The sequence below is a fragment of the Miscanthus floridulus genome, chromosome 3, assembly GCF_019320115.1.
Source record: "Miscanthus floridulus cultivar M001 chromosome 3, ASM1932011v1, whole genome shotgun sequence".
Lineage (NCBI taxonomy): Eukaryota > Viridiplantae > Streptophyta > Magnoliopsida > Poales > Poaceae > Miscanthus > Miscanthus floridulus.
This window is the reverse complement of record NC_089582.1, coordinates 102,195,109-102,216,319: the sequence shown is the minus strand read 5'-3', so window position 1 is coordinate 102,216,319 and position 21,211 is coordinate 102,195,109. Positions and strand designations below refer to the sequence as shown.

At 47.9% G+C, this 21,211-nt stretch overlaps 2 protein-coding genes and 1 pseudogene across 2 annotated transcripts; 1 reads left to right on the top strand and 2 right to left on the bottom strand.

The window, feature by feature from the left end:
* Positions 1-10,375: 10,375 nt before the first annotated feature.
* Positions 10,376-10,906, bottom strand: LOC136546283 (histone H4). Its single transcript, XM_066538255.1, has one exon. The coding sequence runs from the start codon at positions 10,819-10,821 to the stop codon at positions 10,510-10,512; it is 312 nt and encodes a 103-aa protein (XP_066394352.1). The 5' UTR covers positions 10,822-10,906; the 3' UTR covers positions 10,376-10,509.
* Positions 10,907-14,172: 3,266 nt separating this feature from the next.
* LOC136544131 (large ribosomal subunit protein bL12m-like) lies at positions 14,173-15,661 on the top strand. The gene is made up of 5 exons (XM_066536394.1): positions 14,173-14,186; positions 14,281-14,423; positions 15,013-15,159; positions 15,229-15,277; positions 15,382-15,661. The coding sequence occupies exons 1-5, from the start codon at positions 14,173-14,175 to the stop codon at positions 15,659-15,661; spliced, it is 633 nt and encodes a 210-aa protein (XP_066392491.1).
* A 694-nt stretch (positions 15,662-16,355) lies between these two features.
* Positions 16,356-18,792, bottom strand: LOC136544130 (protein FAR1-RELATED SEQUENCE 5-like; annotated as a pseudogene).
* Between the last annotated feature and the right edge of the window lie 2,419 nt (positions 18,793-21,211).

The window sequence follows — 21,211 nt, the reverse complement described above, 5'->3', positions numbered from 1 at the left end:
TGCTAGCTTTAGACACTCTAAAGCTACACAGAGCACATGTTCCAATACTTAGCGCACGTAGGAGCTCCCATCACTCTTGGCCCTTTGGCCTAGAGTCCAACTAGACCTCTGATACCCCCATCCTATTCCCACTTGTTCGTAACCCCACAGCAAACTTTGAGCACATGGGCTCAGGAACAAACTCACTGACCGACTCAAGCTGGACATAGGGCATATTGCCTAAACTAGTATAAACCCTGTGTCATTGAGTGCTAGGCCATATCCAATCACAACATACGGCAAAACAACAAATATTTACTAGTTGGTCACTTTTCGCACTGACACTTGGCGCTGTTGTCAGGAAGAACGGTGTATGTTCACGCTTTTGGTCATCGAATGGCCCACCTTTCCACCATCTCCAGCATGGCGGGCTCAAGCGATACAACTCCCTTTGGCTCACTGGAGTTTCCCACACTCCCACCTGTTGGGATGTGGGTTCCTCCTGTCTTCAAGCCATCCCAGACCTTCCTCTTCGGAAGCCTAGCCTTCGTCGCTGACCGGCTTGGCGTGCTTCACCTCCATGAGGAGTCAATTGTCTCACCCCCCCCCCATCAGAGGAGGAAAGCCCTTTGTCAGCTTCGGGCCACCCGATGACCTGTGAGTAACGTACATACTATTCTTTACTCGCTATTTACTATCTTCCACCGATTCTCCAGCGGGACCCCGTTGTCCCCATCGCAACCGCCATGCAACTAGTTCCCCTATAGCCTCATGTCCCATATGGACGCGTACGCATAGGGGCACCAAAAATGCTAACGTCACCCCCTCTCACATCTAAATTCATGGGGATGGCAGGCTACGCTCCCACCTCTTTCCACAACCTCATGGATGATGAGGTTGAGAGCGATGACTCTAGCATCAGTGACATCGTGGCACCTAGCCACCCTCTATCCTAGGAGTGTGCTATGGCAGACGCTCTAGAATAGCCATCGGTGGTAGCAGAGTCTCTATAGACCCACACCCCTCTAGACCCTCACACGGAGGCCCTCGTGTGTGCACAAGAGCATGGCGAGGAGCTAAGACAAAGGCAGCAGAACCAATCACTGCTTGTGTCAGAGCGCTCGACATAGCACGCTGCGCCATGCATGCATAACATGGCGAGCAGCACCTAGGGTCGTGCCTGCTAGGTCTAGCATAACATCGTCGATGGGGGGGATGATCCCTCACAATTCACTCGGGCTGGCCAGAACATTGCTGCTGTAGTGATGCTTCTGCGTGGCCTTCCAGAGCCTATCGACCCCTAGGAGCAGGCAATCCACCAGAACCTCTAGGTGCTAGTGGAAACCACTACCATTCAACAGGCGAAGAGCTCCGCATCACGACACCAACTCGCGGCCTCTCTCCCCACTAGGGGAATGGGGATGCACTAGTCGCATCACTCCATCCACTCACCTCTATAGTTGCTAGGCATGGAACAGGAGGCCACAGCTGCACCACGGCCTGACTCGGTGCTCGCTCTACACCAACCACCTATGTGTGAATGCCTCGGGCCAAACCAAGATGCTTGCAACATCATCAACAACTGGTGCCAGGACTGGCATGATGATGACATCCATAAGAGGGTGGTGGGAGCAGGTGGGACGGGCCCCGGCCAGACCATCAAGAGGATTAGTGAAACGCACCCCAGGCATGGTCATTGACCCGACGCCCAGAGTCCTAGCCCAGATGGACTAGGACCATGGACTTTTGGTTGACGTATCTAGAGAGCGTCGTTCCCATAGTGCTTCCGACCGTCCACCAACATCGCCAAATATATCAAGGAGATGAATCCCGGTATATGGCTCGAAGACTTCTAGCTCGCTTACCAAGCTAGGGGAGTGGATGATAACCACTTCATCATTCAGTACCTCCCCATCTGCATGGGGGACCATGTTTGAGCATGGTAAGAATTCCTCCTGCATGACAGCATCCATGACTGGGCGGATCTCAAGAGGATCTTCATCAGCAATTTCTAGGGGATGTATGTCTGTTCTGGGAATTCCTAGGACCTCAAGAGCTACCAGTAGGAGCCCAATGAGTCCCTATGGGATTACATCTATAGGTTCTCAAAATGATGCAACTCCCTTCTAGATGTCATCGACATAGACGTCATTAGCATGTTCCTCTCCAGAACAACCTCTGAGTCTTTGATTCATAGGCTTGACTGTCTAAAGCCTCAGACCACCCATGACTTGCTTGACATCACCACGAACCATGCCTCTGATGAGGAGGCAGTCGGAGCTATCTTTAATGCAGGCTAGGACAAGGGCAAGGCCAAGCATAAGGATCAAGGTGAGGGCCCCTCCACATAGAGGGGCAAAAAGAAAAGAAGGATCGACACCTGTCGGTGAACTCTATGCTGGGCGCGTGCGGGCGGGCGTAGGAGCGCGGGCCGCTGCATGGAGCGGCTGAGCAGAGCAGTAGGCGTGCGCGGAGCGATGCGAAGTGGGCCCTCCAGCACGGAGCAGGCCGCATGTGGGAGGAAAGGAAAAAGGGCACGCGAGCTAGGCCACTGAGCGGGCAGAGCGTGGGAGGGAGGGAAGAGGAGGCTGGGCCGATTCCCTGGAGCTAGGCTGAAAAGGAAAGAAGGGATATTTTTCCAATTCAAATTCTTTTTTTCAATTCTAGTTTTCAAATCCAAGCCCAAATCAAATAGAATTCAAGTATAGTTTCAAATATACTTCCCTATTCAAATAAAAACGGACAATTTCGTTAGGCTTTCTAAGATAAACTTTACAACTTTAAAAATACTTTTATTTTCTAATTTTCTTTTCTTTCTTTTCTTTTATTTCAAAGCCATTTTCAATTTCATTTCAAAAGCATTTTAACCATTTTGACTTTTCAATTAAAACCACTCAACCAATAAAATCAAATGCAGTGGCATGTAAGCTCAAACATGTTACGACCTTATGATGAATTTTTTAATTAATGAAAATTTTTATTTTCCTATATTTCATGTGCACAAAAATTCCAACTTAAATTATTTTAACTCTATTTCAAAAGAGGCAAATTTTTAGGGTGTTACAATGACCTAGGAAACGTTGCGGATCTGGTTGAGCTCCCCCTCGAGAGCAAGTCACTCTTTAAGGGACTGGGCTAGCGCCTCCACACTCCAACCAATTGCCACCTTAGCTATCTCGAGCTCCTACTCCAGCGATCCAACCCTTCCGCCCAGTTCTAGAAGAAGGACGATAAGCTTACAAGCAAGGGAAAGGAAAAACAAAGACATCAACCAAAGATGGAATGGATACATACCAAGCCAGGTGCCTTCAAGGATGGAGAGCCCTTCCTCTTGCTAGGTGACCTTCTTGAATAGTCAAGCGTTCAACTCCTTCAGCCCAAGCACCCGCACTCGAAGATCGAGCACTTCCTGGTCAACCTCTGACCGGGCCTTCCGCTCCCCCTCCAGAGCCTCCAAAGACTCCTAGAGCGCCACCTTAGTCTCTGCCAGCTAAACCTCCACCGCCTCGGTCTCTAGCAACCGGACCTTCACCGCATCGAGTCCCCGCTCAGCGGTAGTCGCTCATTCCACCGTGACCAGTTCTACTGCCCGCGCTCCTATCGCCTTGGTTGCCTAGTCTTGGGACTCATGGTGGGTGGACTCTAGCTAGCACTCGAGATCATCGACCCACTATGATATCGTGGCCTCCCGCTCCATCCGAGCGCGCTCCTCCTGGAGGAAACAGGACTTGCAGCTCGACATCTCCTCTAAACCCTGCAAAGCAAGAAGCAAACACACTGAAACAACCAGCAAGAGACCAAGGAGTCAAGGACCAACACTAAAAACACAGAAAACCTACCTCTGAGATGCAGGGAAGATAGACCATAACCGCCTGATGGACAGACTCAACCCATTCTAAGGCCTCCTTTAGCCTCGCCTTGGTTTGGGCGAGATCAGACTCCATTGTGAGTCCTCTCCCCCCAAGTAAGTCCTAGAGCTACACCACCTCCTCATCCCGAAGGATGAACCGAACCTTCCTCGTGTCATCGGGGGAGGGCCACACTAGGTCATGGGTTGCCCCCAACCCACTGGAAGGCCTAGCCGACGACCGAACCATCGCCAACAACTGCAACGGTGGGACGGTCGGTGGCTCCACCCTAGTGCCTACCTCGCTAGGGTAGGGGAATTCCACCTCCTCGACTTTGTGGCCCACTGGCGGATGCTCTACCTCTAGCCTGGCCATGTCACCTCCCGACGCCTCTAGCTCTGACCAGGAGGGCGAGCCATGCGTCCCTCCGCTAGGCAAGGTAGGGAGCCCAGTCTCCTCCCTCTCTTCTACTGTTACCGGTGTAGGAGGGATCATGAGGGTTGCCACCGGCCTAGTCACTGCTATGGCCACCGGGATTGCCACCATCACCTCCGCTGTCGCTACCACCGGGCCCATGATCGGACAGGAGGGCACAACCCCCAGAGGGGAAGGTCATACCGCTGCCAGCCTACTTTCCCTACCGCTCGTCATGACTCATTGTAGGCTGGGCATCCACTCCTCCTGCATGGGAGGTGGGGTGATGCTCAGTCCCATCAATATCTGGCCACTGTCAAAGAAAGTACAGGTCAGTCACACTAAAAAATTCAACTGTGAGTTAAAAGAAACATGGGTACATACCTAGGCACAAGGGGCAGGGCCCTGAAGCCCTGACCCACTAGCAATGAGCCCACTAGACAAGGACCACTCACCGGTCACGATCCATGCCCCCTCACATCGGCTGAGGGGCGAGTCGACCCAGCCAGTTCCTGATCGGCCCATGAGCCACCGCGACCACCGACTTGCGGTGCGCCCATCGGAGCAGCTAGCGGGGCATCCCCCATTGTGGGTCATGCACCAGCGCCAGCCCCAAAGACACGGGGGTACGAGCCTACTGCTCTAACCTGTTGGCCTGCCCCGCCCCGCTTGGAGTAGGGGAAGGCGACGCCAACGATGCCTCCAAAGGCCGCAGCGACCGCGTTAGCTTCGCCTCCCACATGACGGCGGTGTTCGAGCTTGCAACACGCTTCCTTGATGCGGGAATGTCACCATGCCTCTCTACGCTGCTCGCCGCTAATGGATGTGGCCGTAGGCTCACGAGGCTCCACCAAGGTCACGACAACCTCCTGGCCTCCTCCATCCTCGAAAGAGCTCGTGTCGCCACCCATCTCCATGGGTTCCTCTGACTCGAGCTCCGCCTCCATATCACTCATATTCTCCCTGGCCCACACCCATCGAGCAACCTCCTTCTCCTTCTTGTGCCTCCTCTGAGCCTTCTCAGCTCTCTTCTTCTTCTTGGTGACCGCCGCCTCCTTCAGGGCAGCTTGCTATGCCGCGCCCTCCAGCCCCCTCAAAAGATGCGGTCGGGATTTTTAGTCGGTGAGTCCCTACAAAACAGATGACTCGAAGTTAGAACAAAGGAAAGCAAGAGAAAAAAAGGTCATGAGAAAGGAGGAGGGGTGCGTACCAGATTGGACAGCTTCGCGGCATGGGGAGGTCTGGGCTTCCCTTCAAGGGACTCCTTAATCCTCAGCTATAGTTCCTGGTCGAGCTAACTCTAGACCTCGTCCTTTGCCAACTCCTCTGGCATCGTGTGGTCAAGATCCGTCGGGCCGGAGTACATCCACATCGGCTGGCTCCTCTCCGCCAGCGGGGTGACCCGACGGTGGAAGAAGGTGTGGAACACCCTCAGCCCATCGAGGCCATGCTGCACTAGTTTCTGGAGCTCTGCCTCAATGACCTCCAGCGTGTTTTGCCGGCTAGAGGGCCACCTGAAAGGTCGTAATATGGCTAGAGGGGGGTGAATAGCCTATTTAAAAATCTACAAATCAACTAGAGCAATTTGATTAGTATGACAAATAGCGTAATGTAAACTTGCTCTAGCTCTACAAGGGTTGCCAGCCACCTATCCAATAATTCTAGTTGCAATGATTACTTAGGCACACAACTTCTAAAGTAATTACTCGCTAAGAGCGCTCAATCTTGCTACTCTAAAGAGCTCAACTAGATGAATGTAAATAATAAAGCAAGCTCTCAATTCTAATTACACTAAAGAGCTTGTATCAACTAGTTTGCAAGAATGTAAATAAGTGAGTAGGGTGATTATACCGACGTGTAGGGGATGAACCAATCACAAGAAGAATATATAGCCAATCACCGGGAGAATGCCAAAGACAAGAGACAATTGATTTTCTCCCAAGGTTCACGTGCTTGCCAACACGCTACGTCCCCGTTGTGTCGACCAACACTTGGTGGTTCGGTGGCTAAGAGGTGTTTCACAAACCTCGCCCACATGATTGGACACCGCAAGAACTGACCCACAAGTAAGGTAACTCAATGACACGAGCAATTTACTAGAGTTACCTTTCGGCGCTCCGCCAGGGAAGGTACAACTCCCCTCACAATCACCGGAGACGGCCACGAACAATCACCAACTCATGTCGATCCTCTACTGCTGCACCGAGCCATCTAGGTGGTGGCAACCACCAAGAGTAACAAGCAAAATCCACAGCGCAACACGAATACCAAGTGCCTCTAGATGTAATCACTCAAGCAATGCACTTGGATTCTCTCTCAATCTCACAAAGATGATGAATCAATGATGGAGATGAGTGGGAGAACTTTGGCTAAGCTCACAAGGTTGCTATGTCAATGAAAATGTGCAAGAGAGCTCCCTTGAGCCGGCCATGGGGCTATAAATAGAGCCACAATCAAATAGAGCCATTATACCCCTTCACTGGGCAAAACGCGCTCTGACCGGACGCTCTGGTCACACTGACCGGACCCTGGACACAGCGTCCGGTCCACAAATGTAAGCCACGTGTTATTCTGAGTTAAACTTGAGCTGCTAGATCACAACGGCTATTAACTGACCGTACGCTCTGGCAAAACTGACCGAACGCTAAACCACCAGCGTCCGGTCGTTTACAGTAAGGGTCCAAATCTGGTTTTCTTCGATCGGACGCGTCTGGTCCACCTTGACCAGACATAGACCAGCATCCGGTGCTAAACCCTAGTCACTGTGCCGCCATGTCAGTTTGACTGGACGCAGAAACTAGCGTCCGGTGCATCTCAGGTCCAGCGTCCGGTGCTAAACCCTAGTCACTATGTCGCCATGTCAGTTTGACCGGATGCAGAAACCAGCATCCGGTGCATTTCAGGTTCAGCGTTCGGTGCTAAACCCTTGCTCCAATGAGCCAACCACAAGAATTTGCATCTGACCCAAACCCATCTCAACCCTACAAACACCACCTCCTTTGTAGATGTGCCAACACCACCAAGTGTATCACCCTGTGCACAAGTGTTAGCATATTTTCATAAACATTTTCAAGGGTGTTAGCACTCCACTAGATCCTATTTTTTGTCAAAATTCATCGTGACTTATGTATTTTGTTCCTTGCAGCGTCGGTAGGAAGCAGAATCCTTTGGCGCTGGTGCCAAAGAAAAACATCGTCCTTCAAGCGAGGCAGGAGCCGTCGGCTAGCGCCACGCCCGTTTCGGGTGGGGGCGGCCCCTGTGCGACCGCATCTCCGACCGGACAGGCGTTGCCCACGGTGGCGCCCGTGCCCTCTGCGGGACGGGCGGACATGGGGGCTCGAGCTGCTAGGTCCCTACTTAGGAACCCGACCGATCGCACAGGCTGCGGTCGGAACAAATACGGGCGAACACCCCGACCAGAAGGAACACAAGAGTCTGCAGACCTAGAAAAGAGTACCAAGGTGCTCAGCCTCCTACCGACTCTCCAGCCGGCTGTAGGCTCGGGGGCTATGCCCATCTCTGTCTCGCCCGACCCTTGGCCGTGGGCTCCGTCTCGTCCGACCCCTCGGGCTCGAGCTCCGTGTGTGAACAGCCCCTTCACGGCTTCACAAAAGCCCCAAAGGGGCTCGGGGGCTCATGTCGGGTTTATAAACACGGGCCCCCAATGGACCGGCTTCCCTGCAAAACCCGGCCCAACAGACGACACAACGATAACTCGCGCATGGGCCAGCCCAGATACATAATGACAGGCCGAGACCACGATCCGGTCCACGACCGGAAGGCCTGGCCAAGGTAGGACCACGGTCCAACTCCGACCGAGGATACGCCAGACCTCTGCTCGTTGTTCTTTCCCGACCGACACGGTCGGGACTGACTGGGAACGACTGACCGGGGACGCCCGTTCGGTGAGGGCCTGGGGATTAGACGAAGCAGATAAGGTAAGGCGCTGAAGTCAACCGCAATACCGAAGACCGTACCCTATCATGCCCTGCGCACCTGCAGGATGGCTCCACTAGGCCATGCCAGACGGGCGCTATACAACCTTCCAGACGCGTCAGAGCGCGGACAGTATTCTAGGCGTCGACGACCGTCTCGTACCCAACAGCGTGGGCAATAAGACTAGAAAGGACACGTATACACTCTCTTTCTTTCTCTCTTACTTGTAAGGCCATCTCTTTCAACTATAAAAGGGGATGCACTCTCTCTCAACGGGAGAATGCTAGACGACTCGATGACCTGAGGACTCGAACAGCTCAACTCTAGAACTCGACAGCTACACAGAGCATACGCTCCAATACTTAGCGCACGTTAGAGCACCCATCACACTCTTCCATTCGGTTCAGAGTCTGACCAGGCCTCTAACACCCCCCTTCTCATTCCTTACTCGTTTGTAACCCCACAGCAAACTTCGAGCACCTGGGCTCAGGAATAAAGTCACCGACCGACTGAAACTGGACGTAGGGCACGTTGCTTGAACCAGTATAAATCCTGTGTCATCGCGTGCTAGGCCACATCCGATCACAACGTACGGCAAGACTACAAATATTTACTTGTCGGCCACATTTCGCACCGACAGTTTCAAAGTTTGATATATCAGAACCTGAGAGCCTTTTTCGACTGCTGTTCCAAAGACGACAGCTCAAAATCCGAATGTAGAAAATCGCTTGGATGAAAACCAGAAAAGTGCACCTAGTAAGTATTGTTAATAGGCCACTCTTTTGAAGTATGATTATGTCAAATGCAAACCTATTATTTCCTGAGCCAACATTTTTTCCTGTTTTGGTCCTAAATATTGTGTTATGACGAGCCGCCAGAACTTCCTTTGCCACTCGCAGCATGGTGTCGACGCCTTCGATGAGAGCTTCACGATCCATCTCCTTACATAAATTTGTCCAATACCGCATCAAGGCACAAGCATGACAAAGAATCTCAATTGGATTATGCACCTTTTTCATCTCAAAAAAGATTTTATTTCTAGCCTTCCAAGTGGCCCATCTGATTGCTGCCACTCCCCAACAACGAAAGTTTCTCCCATCAGGCAACCACAGTTCACACCATTTCCAACATTGTGGGAAGTCCTTTGGGATGTTATTAGCTCCAAAACATGTAGCTACACTCTAGCATTTGAAGAAGAGAAGAAAAGATAAGTTATGGTCTCATTTTCCTCACAGAAATAACATTCTGGATCTCCTTTCCACTTCCTTTTAAGCAAATTATCATTAGTTAAGACCACCCCATTAGCCAAAAGCCACATAAAGATTTTCACTTTATGTGGAATTTTTGCTTTCCAAATGATTTTGAAACATTGGCCATTGTCATTGCTAGTTAAGGCATTGTATAGAGATTTAACTGAAAAAAAAAGATGATTTCTTTCTAATTTCCAGATGATCACATCTTTTTCTTCAGAAAGCTGCAGATTTATAGTATCAGACCAGATGTGATCCCAGCACACCTGTAGCTCATCAGGCAGCCATCTCCTAAATGAGATTGTGTCACCAACCTACTAGTTCGATCCAACAAATTGAGGCCCAACCTGTAATATCTCCCGTTGGCTCATGACAGATTGTTACTGCACCTGAAACAACTTGCGCAACAGAGATAGATTTCTGTTCACACAGCTCATATAAAACAGGATTTGTTGTTCCTAAAGGTTTATCAGAGCCAGCGGTCTTCCCAGTATCTGGTTTTTTTTTCCCACTCCTCAACAGGATGCTTCTTCCTTGTAAGTGAAGATCTTTAACCTTAAGCAAATCACACCACAGAGGTGAGTATACGAGTCACTTTTTTTTGACAAAAATTGAACTCAAGAAATGCAATTAACCTGGGACGGAGGGAGTACAACTGATTCACGCGGTCCGTAGCCCCGGCAATCTGGTTGTGGCTAGCCTTCCCATTTGTTCGGCTATCCTGCAATTCGAGGGAACTAGAGGACCGAAGGGGGTTTTGAATCGTGGCGGATTCAATCCCCTCAGATTAGGGATTCAAGATGAACAGCAAGCGTTAACTGACGCACTGGGCAGGCAGCTCGGTTCCTGAACGAGTCACTGTTACTACCATTTCTCAGGAAAACAATCAACGAGACACAACATACGTAGCATGATTACTAGCATTTCTTCATGGCAGAGCATCATTACTTCATGGCAGAGCATCATTACTCGCATTTCTTCATTGCAGAAACATAGGATTACATCCAGGAACGCAGCAACACTACGACCCAAAGCGACACAGAAGCATATCCTCCAACCATTCCCCAACTACGAAGAGGCGCCTAGCCTCCAAAACCGTAGAGGGTACGGCCCTGGCGCTTGAGCGCGTAGACGACGTCCATGGCGGTGACGGTCTTGCGGCGCGCGTGCTCCGTGTAGGTGACGGCGTCGCGGATGACGTTCTCGAGGAAGATCTTGAGCACGCCGCGGGTCTCCTCGTAGATGAGCCCCGAGATACGCTTCACGCCGCCCCTCCGGGCCAGCCTCCGGATCGCCGGCTTGGTGATGCCCTGGATGTTGTCGCGGAGCACCTTCCGGTGGCGCTTCGCGCCGCCCTTGCCCAGACCCTTGCCTCCCTTGCCGCGCCCCGACATCGCCGCCGCCTCCGCCTCGAACGGTCCCTCTTCTCTGACGGAGACGAAGAATTGGGGATTTTTCTGGTGTGGGGAGGAGCTCGGGAACGATGGATTAGATGAGGACGGGTGGCGAGTAATATAGAGATGCGAGGCGAACTGGGAGGCGTTGGATGGGGAGCGATCCGCGTGAGGGGCGCGAGGTGTGGCGTGGACCGTTAGATGCGAAGGGCTCGACTCCTATTGGTGGAGGAGCGGGAGGGCGGATCGAGGAGCGCGTGGGGTTTCACGGTTTTTGGCGGTGGTGCGCCGTGCGCGCGGAGGGATCGGAATCATATCGAAACTTTGGGATTTCTGGTGGGAAACAGCAAATTTTGGGTTTGGACGTTTGGTGCGTGGTCTCTTATAGTACATAGCTTCGGCCCAAATTTTAAAAAAAAATTAGTTGGACCCCAAATTTCAAAAAAAAAAGTGCTACAGTATCTATCACATCGAATGTTTGCGGCCCGTGCATGGAACATTAAATGTAGATAAAAAAAACTAATTGCACAGTTTGGTGGAAAATTGCGAGACGAACGTTTTAAGCCTAATTAGTCCATGTTTAAACACTAATTGCCAAATAAAAACGAATGTGCTACGGTAGCCCCAAATTCCAACTTCCTGGAACTAAACAAGGGCTCAATTTATCCAAGATAGGGACCAGTGACCACACTACCAGACATACATAGTCCTAGCGACACTTCACTGGCACTTCTATGTACTTGAACGATCAACATCGACTAATTATAATAGATAACGAGGATTTTTACTAGTAAATAAACACCAAAATGAGGCTATAAAAGTTCAAACAATTTCAAGCTAGGTACCATAAGACAGATCGAGCATGATTTTAGAAAAAAATCTAAATCTAGTTTCATAATATTTTTGATGTAAAAACAAATTTTCTATGAATTTTATAAAATTAAACTAGATTTAATGATTTTTTTCCAGGTAAAAATCTAAATCTAGTTTCATAATTTTTTTGATGTAAAAACAAATTTTCTATGAATTTTATAAAATTAAACTAGATTTAAGTCTAATTTATCTCCCTAGACTTTTAACCTAGTCTGATTTACCCACCTCCCCCACTCCACCATCAAAACTACTGAAGATGCAAAAACAAACGGTTTCAAAAGTTGAAGGAGGATAAAAAATGGTTTTATAGTTCAGTGAGGGAAATCGTACAATCACGATAGTTGGGGGAAGTAAATTGGACTTTTTCCTTACGAGTTTGTGTTGCAGCCCAAAATAGACGGCAATGTTTCCAACTTGCCCCGAAAAAAATGTCTGCATTTTATTATGAAGCGAAGGCGCGTGATAAAGTAGAGTGAACTAGACGATACACAATTCACAAACAACTCTGTTAACAAGTTTATGATGTGATTATCGAGGAATTCACTGTGGCAAAATCATACTTAGGATATTGTGCCTCGTTCTCAGCTCGGTAAGTGGGTGAAGTTTGAGCAAGTCTAATAATAGAGCCAAGTGCTCGGTTATAAGTCAAATTATAAGAGCCAAGCTATAAAATAGTTGTTTTTTATTTATCTAACAAAAGCCTTATTATTAATATTTTTACAAATGTCCCACCTTCTCTTTCCTAATAATTATTATCGGATATCTATACCCGGGGGTCGAATTCTGTCTCGCCTGGTCCTTGGAGATCGGATCTGCTACCAGACCAAAGCAGTGGTCCCAAGGTAGGGCTCGAACCGCTTCAACCACTACGGCATGGAAGCGCACGCTTGGGAGCACGTCTCGGGCGTGTTCTGATGCGACTGGCGGTAGCATCGGACCATGCTGGGAAACTCACATCGTTCATCACATCAATAGGCCAGCACTGTGCTACCAACTCTTTGTCTGACCATCGTCCAACATCAGCCAACCGGCATCAGTTGACTGGCATTGTACCACTAGCCCCCCGCATGGCTTCTATCAGGGGACCCTTTGACCATTCCGTCCGCTCGGATGGAATGGAAGATAAGAAAGGCACACGACGCCCGCACGTAAGCTACATCGGCCAATAGGACCTCGGTACGACGCCACTGCCATCTCGATCTACAGGGTCAGCGAGACCCATGCGAAGAGGAGGACGGAGCACCTTCAGGAGCCTTATTTTCTCTTTCTTTCTCTCCTCTTCAGTTGTAACCCCTGCTTTCCCTTGACCTATACAAGGAAAAGTAGGGCGTCCCACTAGGGGGATCGACTCATCGTATATCAATTGATCACACATCGATTCATCGAACAAACACACCACATCATACCAGAGACTTGGGAGCTACCTCCCTATCGACAAAATATCATCAATAGTCCTCCGATAGGTATCCCACAAAGGTAGATTGATCGGCAGGAGAGCGTGAGATCAAAAACAAGAAGGCAACAGAGACACATGAGTTAGACAGGTTCAGGCCATCAGGGTATACGAGGTCCTTTAACTGCAAAAATCTGCCTCCTCGGGTAAATATCTCAGCTGTGTATTCCTGATGCATTTTATCCTTCTTCATTGTCGAGCAGCAGACTGATTTACCTATGTGAAGATCCATTCACACGATAGGGCGATGTACTTTTCAAGTGTACCGAAGGGCAATTGGCCACCCACTGTGGATGCACGACCAGCAACCCAACCTGAAGGAAGTGCCATCGGTGTCTCGTCGAACTCCGGAGGCGTGGATGTTCGTCGAACTCCGGAGGCGTGAAACAGCAAATTTTGGGTTTGGCCGTTTGGTGCGTGGTCGGCGGTTGCGGGTTAGGGATGGCAACGGGTACCCGCGACCCGTTTACCCGCGGGTAAAAACCCTATTAGGGTACGGGTTTGGGGGATTTTGCCCCCTACGGGTATGTTACTGGGTGATTACCTCACCCATTGGGTGAAGCGGGTATGGGTGCGTTCTTGTATACCCCAAACCCGTTACCCGATAGGTCCCCCGTTTGAGTATGACACATAGATCCATCCAGTCATTAAACAGTATAAAGAGAAGAAAACCCTAGCGTTCCAATTAATCCTCCTCATTCAGCAGCGCCGCAACCTAGGCGTCTCCGCGTCTGTTCGCATCCGCTTCTTGCGCCGCATACTTGCATGATCATTCTAAATTTTTTATGATGTTAGCTTTGTGAATTGTGATCTTGTGTTATTGTTAAATGGGGATGGGTCACCCGATGGGTACCCGTTACCCACGCGGGTGATGGGTCTGGGTAAATTTAAAACCCGTCACGAGTAACGGATACGGGTGACGAGGTGTTTGAACCCTGGTGGGGGCAGGTGTGTTCTTCTGCCCCCCCCCCCCCCCCCACCGGGTTTCTCACCCGTTGCCATCCCTATTGCGGGTTGCTTGCTAGATGCCGGCTCGAAGGTAAGTCACGGGTGACTTGCCCCCTACCGGATGCTCTCCATTCCTCGTCCAATGGCTGATAGAAGAGCACCTTTCCCACCTTCCAAACACGCAGCCCAATTGTGTTTTGTGGCCCAAGTAAGGCCCAGGTCCCACTGCCGTTTACCTCTGTCGCTCTCTCGTGGCTTCCTGGCTGCGGCTGGGCGAGCGGCGCCGGCCTCTTCGTCGGGCGCTTCACCGGCGACGAGCATCCATCTGGTACGCCCTTCCCGTATCTTCCCTCCCCCCGCTGTGAAACCGAGTACCCCAAGCCCTAAACCTTAAGCCATGTGTATCCCGGATCTGACGCAGTTATATACATGTGTATTATATACACAGAAACTTAGTTTTTTTGCAAAAATATTTATCGGTTGCACATATGTCCACCGATGTCCTGTACTGCATCCTCCCCTGCCCTTGAATAGATGACCTTGAGCAGTTCGCTGTATCTGTTGCTCTCGCTGCATATCGCTGTGCTCTCGTGCAGAATACAGAAAGTTAGAAACTAGGAGATTGGGAAAAGAATGGGAAAATTTTGATATGAAAGAGATACATTTCTGGCACAAGTTATTATGCTTTGTATTGGTTTCAATGAAATACCTTAAAAAACTTGTAAAATGGCGACTCCAATCCCGACCGCCACCTAGCAGCGCTGGATTTGTGACTATCTGCAGCTGATCCCATTTAAACTATTATGTTTATACATGCATATATATGTGTGCTTCAAGATGTTTATGGATTCAGGGTGCACTCTGAAAGTTTTTGTTCAAGTCTCATTTAGTATTGATTCTTGTTTGTTATGGTGCAGGCGGAGAATATTGCACTCACATAACTTATATTAGGATGAGTCTCTATACAATAGCTCGACGACTATGTCTTTCAAAATCATCCTCTAGGAGTCGCCTTTCGGTAATTTGCGCTCATCTATACAGCACTGAGGCTGCAAAGGACACGGGTGCTAAGAAGTACAAGTACCCTGATGTATAAGACCCATATGGGCCTATGCCGCCACCATCAGACAAAGTTGTGGATCTAGCTGACCGCATCGCTGCCCTCCCTCCTGAGGAGGGCCTGTTCGGGAGGCCGTATCGTATCGTGGATTATTTACTGCTGGCTGGTTTGGTGTGAGAGAAAAACACTGTTTCTGGCTGGAAATTTACGATCGTTTACGAGCAAGCGAACAGATTGCCCCAGCCCTTCTCTTCAGACTGAACCAAGAGCCGCCACAGACGATATCTGGCCAGGGTTTCAGTTTTAGTGCTCAGGGTGGTTCTGGGGCCGGTGCTGGGAAGGCTGAGGAGAAAAAAGCTGAGAAGACAGTCTTCGATGTCAAGTTGGAGAAATTCGATGCTGCTGCAAAGATCAAGATTATCAAGATTATCAAGGAACTAGTGGAGAAGGCCCCAGTCATTCTGAAGCAATTCTTTGGGCTCTACACAACTTTTCTGGTGGAGTGAATGAATGTGGCCATCAGAGCCAATGCCATGAATTTCGTGCTCTTGTTGTATCTGCTATGACTTAAAAACACTTCGCAGTTGTTGCTTAGATACCCTGATATCTTCTCTATGTCAGTTACATTGCAGTGTAAAAAAAAGTTCTAGTGTTGTATTACATCTGGTGTGCTTGGATTAAATTTCCAGTGACAGAAACTTCGATTCACTTGAAGTGTTCCTTGTTACAATTTGTAAAGCTGGATAAGCTTTCAATGTCATTCAGATCAACAGATCAATCGATATGATTGCCTTACCCCATGTCTGATGCCCTCCATTTCTCATCCAATGGTTGATGAAAGAACCAATTTTTTTTTCATCCCACATAGCACAGGCCAGCTGCAGTTCTAGCCCAAATACAGCCCAAGCCCAACTTGGAATTATACGACAGACAACTACAGGAATACTAAGTATAAGTACTTCCATAGCAGAATTAAATAAGCATTTACTAAGTATTTTCAATAGTTTACATGGTCCAAATAACCAAAATAAACTCTCCTAAAAAGCACCACTACATCATATACTGTATACATATATGTATAATTAGCCATAGAATTGTTATGGCTAAAAACAAAATAATCTTCGCCAAGAGCCATCTGTTAGCCCACATTCTAGACAAATTTGCTCATAAGAACAAAATATCCTTCCATGTGATAGCAACCTAAAGATCTTGAACAGACATATAGTCAATTCCGCTACGACCCTGCAAAGACAAAGGAAAAAGTTAAAACGGGAAAAATTAATAGTTAATTCTATATATTTACAAAATTACAGTACTATCGAAACTACCATTATCAAATCTGTGAAGCTAGTGAAGACCAAGGTATTATGGTCGTTATGAGCATTATCCATGGATTTTTGAGTTTGTACACCACCACCATTCTCTTCGTGCTGCATAAAGCATCCAGACTTGTTTGTTAGCTAGTAGTGATAAATAGTTACAATATATTGATATTGCAAGGGTTTTCAGCAACATACATTAGATTCGTTTGGTACTTTCTTTTTGAACTTTCGAGTCTTGTCGAGCCAACTTCTTTGCCGCTTTGAATTTTTTGGTTGAATCTCTTTTTTCTTTAAGCGTGCAGCACTCAGCATGTCTTCATCTTGTTGAACATTAGGCTGAACATTGTATGAATCAGACAAAATACTTGTAGACGCACTGATTTTATCCTTCAGTTGATTACTAAGACAATCAAGTGCATTATCTACCAATAGGGAACACTCTGTTGAGCTTGCAGCTTGATATGCCAAGTTCAAAAATTTATGAGACATAAACTTGTAGCGGAGCATAGCATCCAGTTTTGGATTTTCAATGATGCTCCTTCCTTTGTTGTCCTGTACAGTTTCATACCTTGCTTCCCTTGTCCAGCATTTCAGAATGTAATGATTGGGCAATAACTTGATATTTATCAAGTCAAGAACTTTCAAAGCATGGCCACACAAAACACCAGTCCTTGTAAATTGCTCACAGTTGCACGAAGCTGTCTGCTCCAGAGGATCACCAACAACTATGCACTCTTGTTCAGAACTTAAATCACCATTAGACCTCACAATCGAAACAGCATACGTGTTATTTTCATCCAATGCTCTTGTGCATGCTGCCATGGATCTCTCATATTCAGCTTGGAATGCTTCAAATATTTGGGGGTGTAAAGTTTGCTTGCTTGCACTAGCATAGGTGTCCTCATTCTTATTCGAGGTAGCTTTTTCCTAGCTTCAAATTCTTCATCTAATTCTTTGTTTCTTTTTCCTTGCACCGCTCTTTCAAAAATTTTTAAGAACCGAATGATGTCAAAATCTGATTTCAGATGGTTTTTCAAGTCACTATTGAAACTCTCACTTAATTGTGTGCTTCTCATACCCAACGTGAAAATATCCCTCATATAACATTCAGCCCATTTTTTCTTAAACTTGTAGATGCTATCAAGCCATGACACCCTCTTATTGTCAACCTTATTCCTCATGATATTAAATGCTTCTTCAAAGGCTATCTTGTCCTCAATGCTATACATGCAAGCACTAAAATCTGTCAAAATATGTGATTCTTCATCTTCATCATTTTTCTTATTGCATAAGTGCTTGACAGCATTTTGCATTATGTGATGAGTGCACAGCCCATGCCAAGCTTCTGTGAATACCTCCTTAATAGCATTTCCCATTGCAGTGTCTTGATTAGTAAATATAGCTCTAGGTTGTTTCCCATTGTGTGCAGCTAGAAAAGCTTTAAATAGTCATGTAAAAGATGCACATGTTTCATCAAATAGAAGAGCAGCTCCAAAAATAACGGTCTCTCTGTATTGATTGAATCCAACAAAAACACCAAAAGGCCTATATTCTTTGTTTGTGCCAAAAGTAGTGTCAAAAGTCACCACATCACCAAAGTGAGCATAATCAATTATCATCTTAGCATCAGCCCAGAAAATATTAGTTATATGTTCTTCCACATCTAATTGTAGAGCATAGTGGAAAGAAGGGTTCTCATAGATCTTATCTTGAAAATACTTCAACATGCTTCCTGCCTGACCATATGCCAACTCTCTTTGACGCCTCCCCAGCAAGTAATTTTTTTGATCACAACAAGTGTAGCTGAGATTCATTGGTCCTCCAACTTGGCGACTAGCCAACTCATGTGCAGCTTTTGGCCTAATTCCTGAATCATCGGCAGCCTCAATTTCAAAAGCTTGCACTTCTGAAATCTTTCTTTGTGATAGCATCAAATGGAATGTTTGTGGCAAGTGAAGAACATGATTATGCACAACAATTAGATCAAGCACTTCATAATTCTCTGCAATTCGATTTAATATAAGAGTCATACGAACCGAGCAACCGGTTCTTGTTTCTGCTCGAGGATTCTTTGTGTTGTGATCTCTCTTATCTTGTGCTCGAAAACCCTCCTTGGCACACACATATCTACATGAAGTTACCTTTCCATCAAATTTACTTTCATTTGTGTACCTTTTTCTAACCTTAAAACCTGCACGACCTCCATAGTTTACCCAAAATGACCAAGCATCATCCAAGCTTCGAAATTTCTGACCAACTTGAGGTACCCAGCTAGGATTCACATTCTCTCTGTACATGAAAAAATGCATTCTCATTGCTCGTATCTAAGTACAAACAATACAAAGAATTAAATTTGGAATGTGAACATAACTTACTTGTTGGGTTGTGCTTGTGCCATTGAATCTGAATTGGATTTTGACTACAACAGCAACACCAGCCTGCAGCAACGAGAAAGGAGCCACGCCGACAGCATGACACGGACCGAAGCGGACGGAAGCTGAACGCACGAACGCAGGCGTAGCTAGGCACGCGGTGGCATCGGCGCAAGCTAAGCTAGGTAGGCGGCGGCTGAGATGTGGGCGGAGCTAGGGCGACCGGTGGAGCAAACTCAAGAAGACCTGGGAAGCAGTCGCACGGCGGAGCTCGGCAGGCGGCGGCGTGGATGCGGACGAAGCTGAGTAGCAGACCGTGCGGACATGGACGAAGCTTAGTACGCGCGGACGCGGTCACGGCTGGGGCAGCGGCGGCGCAGACGCTCAACCGCGGCGGTGCCCACTCCCGCCCAAATTCCGTGCGCCGGCGCCGTCCGACCGTATCGGCGTATCGCGCCTTTTTTCAGCGGCCGCAAGAGCAAGCTACGCGTAGCAACCCGAGCTGGGCCTTACTTGGGCCACGAAACGTAATTGGGCTGTGTGTTTAGAAAGTGAGAAAGGTGCTCTTCTATCAGCCATTGGATGAGGAATGGAGGGCATCCGGTAGGGGGCAAGTCACCCGTGACTTACCTTCGGTAAGTCAGACAATCCGAGCCGGCTAGATGCTGGGGTTCGAGTGAGCTAGTCCGATGGGTTTTAGCCTTTTAGGCCTGAGCTTCGAAGGTTTGTCCGATTTTTCTATCTAGACTATAAAACTAGTTTTTTTTTACCTCTCTCACTTTTTAAAACATTTTGAGTAGATCTGCAAAGAGGTAATCGGACTAAAATTGTTTTATTTAAAAAATATCTAAAAATCCAAATAAATAAAATAAAAATTATATAACTATAATTACATGGAAAATAATGCATTTAAAATTCTAAAATCTAATTTAACCCTAGAAAATTTATTTTACCTTGAAAATTATGAAACTGGTTTCAGATTTTCCTAAAATCATAATCTATCTTATAGTACATAGCTTGAATTTGTCTGAATCTTTATAAACTCATTTTTGTGCTTATTTGCTACTAGACTCTCTCATTATCTATTAAAATTAGTCAATATTGATCATCCAGACTACATAGAAACATCGGTGGAGCGTCACCAGAATCGTATGTGCGGAAGGGTGCATGCTGCCATATAGACTAACGTAGCTACTTTGAAAATTTATCCAAGATAGGGACCGGTGCCCACCCTACCAGACATATGTAGTCCTAATGACACTTCACTAGCACTTCTATGTAGTCGAACGATCAACATCGACTAATTATAATAGATAACGAGGGTATTTACTAGCAAATAAACACCAAAATGAGGCTATAAAGGTTCAAACAATTTCAAGCTACGTAACAATTTCAAGCTAGGTATCATAAGACAGATCCAGAGCCCAGGTGCTCAAAGTTTGCTGTGGGGTTACAAACGAGTTCGAATAAGAAGGGGTTGTTAAAGGCCCGGTCGGACTCTGAACCGAAGGGCCGAGAGTGATGGAAGCTCTAACGTGCGCTGAGTATTGAAGCGTATGCTCTGTGTAGCTGCTGAGTTCTAGAGCTGTGGAGCTATTCAAATGCTCAGATTGCCTAGGACCAGCCAGAAAGAGACTGAACCACCGTTCTTTTTAGGAGAGAGCTCATCCCCTTTTATAATCGAAGGGGATGGGCTCTTACAACTTTAGAGAGAAAGAGAGAGTGTGTGCGTGTGCCACCTAGTCTTATTGCTCACGCCATTAGGTACGAGACGATTATCGGCGCCCACAATACTGTTCATGCCCAGATTCGTCTAGCAGGTTTTACCGTGTTCGCCTGGTATGGTAAATATCGGCGCCTACAATACTATAAGACAAATGTCGGTGCCCACAACACTGTTTGGGCTCTGACCCGCCTGGAAGGTTGCATAGTACCCGTCTGGCATGGCCTGATGGTACTGCCCTATAGGTGTGCAGGGTACGGTCCTTGGTATTGCGGTTGACTTGAGCGTCTTACCTTATCTGCTTCGCCTAATCCCCGGGCCATTACCGAGCGAACGTCCTCGGTCGGTTCTGATCGTGTCGATCGGAGAAGAGCTGCAAACAAAGGTTCGGCGTATTCCTAGTCAGAAAAGGAGGTCAGAGTCGAATCATGTCCCCTCCTTGGCTAGGCCTTCTGGTCGGAGACCGGATCGTTCTTTGGGTCGATCGTTAGGTAACCGGGCCAGCCTAGGAGGCGCGCATTGTTGCTACGCCGTCTGCTGGGCCAAGTTTAGCTAGGAAGCAGGCCCATTGGGGGCCCCAAGTTTTATGAACCCAACAGGAGCCTTCGAGCCCTTTTGGGATTTCTATGAAGTCTTGAA